The sequence below is a fragment of the Ostrea edulis genome, chromosome 3, assembly GCF_947568905.1.
Source record: "Ostrea edulis chromosome 3, xbOstEdul1.1, whole genome shotgun sequence".
Classification (NCBI taxonomy): Eukaryota; Metazoa; Mollusca; class Bivalvia; order Ostreida; family Ostreidae; genus Ostrea; species Ostrea edulis.
In genome coordinates, this window is record NC_079166.1 from 80,707,644 (window position 1) to 80,710,891 (window position 3,248).

Here is a 3,248-nt window from a genome sequence, read left to right on the forward strand (position 1 = left end):
GCTGAGGACCCAGTGGAGGCTGACGACCCAGTGGAGGCTGACGACCCAGTGGAGGCTGAGGATTCAGTGGAGGCTGACGACCCAGTGGAGGCTGAGGACCCAGTGGAGGCTGAGGATTCAGTGGAGGCTGACGACCCAGTGGAGGCTGAGGACCCAGTGGAGGCTGAGGTCTCATCCGAAGAAGAACCACAGTAAATGCAGACAGGGCAACGTGAACATCATGGATTATTCTAGTCCAATGATGGTGGATGTAGAGAAAATTACCATGGGTTGTATTTCATAGGAAAGTTTAAAACCAGCCCACATTAATTTTCTGAATACACTTATATATATAAAACTAGATATTAAATTTTAAATCATGAATGTATATGATGTGATTTCAACAATGGGTTTTTATCTATGTAACTTGATTCATTTCAATGTGTGTATGGAAATAGGGCAGTGTGACATCACATTTTATTAAATCCTAGTTTAATATGACCAGGTCATGCATGATTATCCACCCCTGGCTTAGCAGCCAATCAAAATTGTCATGGGTGTAGCCACCAATCAAAACGTGTCATTTTTACCTACCCCAGACTTTATATGTATCTTTGTTATACTGTTGCAGTGTCGTGGGTTCTATGTATCTCTGTAGCTGCTCAATTTCCATTGTTGTTGTTATCGTGTGACAGGAAATTTCCATATTCCACTATTTCAAAAGTAAAAGAAATTTCATGATTAGAATGTGAATAAAATTCTGTAAGGATAATTAAACATTTCACATGTATATATTTACATTTCCAATGTATTTGTCTTTCATATCGTTACCAATTGTACCGATAGCCCAATAGGATTTCTTCATCAATGTGCAACAGTTGTGAACAATGCACATATGAATACATGTATTGATAAATATAGTATGTCTATATTAATGGCTGGAAATTGAACAGAAATGAAAATAGATTGTAAATATTAAGAAATAAATTTCTTTTTTGAAAATACGCTGAGGGTATGAACAGCAGTGATTCATGCTGGCGTACTTTTCATTCATGAAGCACTAACACGCATTATGAAGTACGCAGGCGTGAAGTGTCGCTGTTCATACCCTCGTGTATATTTCAAAAATGATATTCGTTTCTTAAGGTGGCTCACTACACCAGAAATAGTTTCTCAAATGAGTACAAATTGATTTAATTATAAAAGATATCATGATATACAATAAGTATATGGAAAAAAAAAAAGGCAAAAAATATACAAATTTGGATTAAAACATGATTTTCAAAAAAAATATTTCATTACATATGCACAAAATACTCTGGGGAATTTGAACTGAAGATCTGCAGTTCACCAGCCCTATGCTTTAACCACTGAGCTACGATGATTGACAAACAAATCAATCGATACAAATAATTTCACAAAATATTTAAATCACCATCTTGTGACGTGGTGTCATACAGAGTATAAGCTTTAGTGTTGTGAGCTACCTTAAATGAATGATAGATGTAATAATATTTTTCTTGTATTACATGTGTATTTTACGATGCTTCTGAAACCTTTACAATTTTTTTAAATATTTTATGAAACTGCTTTATGGTATCTCTTTTGATTTTTTATACATTTTATTTAAATTGTAGTTTTTTTAAAGCATGCATTTAATGTATGGTGGAATATCTGCATTTTTCATCATTGAGATGATTTTAAAATTTTTAATGTGGACAATATACATTGCTCTATCAATGTCTATTTTGTAATCTATTCTGCAGTTGTATTTTACATGTATTATTAAGCTCAAATGAGCTTTTAAGATTGAATTTTGTCATGCCTGTCTGTTAATTTTAAACCGCAGGAATAATGTAACACAGGAATATATGCATGTGTGTGTGCCAAATGTAACATTATTAATTATATGGGTTCTTGGCAGGGTATATGGACTCTCAGTACCTGTCAAAGTACATATTATTCCGAGCCGTTAGGTGAGAAAGGATGTAAGCTTTGACAGGGAATATGCGTCCATATACCCTGCGAAGAATCCTTATAATGAATATGTCTTACTGCAGAGTGATCCAAAAAAAATTATTTTACGAAGCAGGGAAGTATACATGACGGATCTATTGACGCCGTTTTGTATCTCATCATATTCCCGGCTTGTCATCCAATCAAATGCCTTGATTTTTCTCTGTAGTAGGACAATGGAATATATCCATGTGTGTGTGTGCGTGCCTGTGTGTGTGTGTGTGTGTGTGTCAAATGTAACATAAGAGTATATCCACACGTGTGTGTGGGGAAAAATTAAAAAAAATCTTCACCTCATAAAGAATAGAGCTGCATTTGATCAAAACAAAAAAGTATCACATACATGTTTGTTGGTGTGCCATATCTGCATACAATGTACATGCAATTTCTTCAAACTCTAGCACTAAAGGCTAGTTCGGTGTCACATTCAGTAATTAATTTAGTGGCGTCGGTGGCCTAATGGTTAGGCTGTCAGACTCTCGACTGAAAGGTGAGTTCGAGTCCTGGCCGTGGCAGGGCCGACGTTGTGTCCTTGGGAAAGGCACTTTACATGAATTTCCTAACTCCACCCAAGTGTAAAAAGGGGTACCTGGCTATAGACAGTGAACGATGTTAGAACGCTAGTGCTCTAGCGTCAGTATAGGCAGCTTGCAATGTATGCTTTCCAGGAAGCTGAGAAAGTTCTAGATTGATACAAGGTCTGCCGGGGTAATAATATATTGTAAAGCACTTTGAACATGCTTGGAAAACGCTAGTAAATAACCAGTCATTATTATTATTCATTATTAAGTTCAAACACATTTCAAAGCACATTAGGTTTGTGTGGGGCCACAATTACCACCAAATTTAGAATGTATTACACATTGAGATTATATATTATAATTTGTTAAGTCCAGCAAAATTTGTTTTTCCATTTTTATGGAGTAAATTATAGGACGGGATAGCTTGACCTCCTCTCATTTCTTATTACTCTAAAGTACATGGATCACAATGAACTCGCACTAAAAGTATCAAGTTTCACTGAATTTTCATTTCATGAGCAACATATTATAATATAGTGTAGTAGTTAGGGTTTTATTGACCATGTTTAGCTCAGTGGTTAGAGTACCTGACTAGTAATGCAGGGATCCCGAGTCCAATTCCAGGTCCAGCCGAAAACAAATCTCCACTATACTACAGTTGGTGCCAATGATCATCCCTGCACTGCAGGTTGTCTGTCCAGGGGTGAAAAGAATGAGGGTTGTGTGTATTTG

The 3,248-nt window shown here is 36.1% G+C and overlaps 1 protein-coding gene across 2 annotated transcripts in view; it reads left to right on the forward strand.

Annotated features, from left to right (window-relative positions):
- Positions 1-1,719, forward strand: part of LOC125675591 (zinc finger protein 431-like) — an 8,317-nt gene extending 6,598 nt beyond the window's left edge. For both annotated transcript variants that reach the window (XM_048913346.2, XM_048913345.2), the window contains one exon: positions 1-1,719. This exon is cut by the window's left edge and continues 1,144 nt beyond it. In XM_048913346.2, the coding sequence (XP_048769303.1) occupies positions 1-195 (195 nt within the window). In that variant the 3' untranslated portion in view covers positions 196-1,719.
- The last annotated feature ends 1,529 nt before the right edge of the window (positions 1,720-3,248 follow it).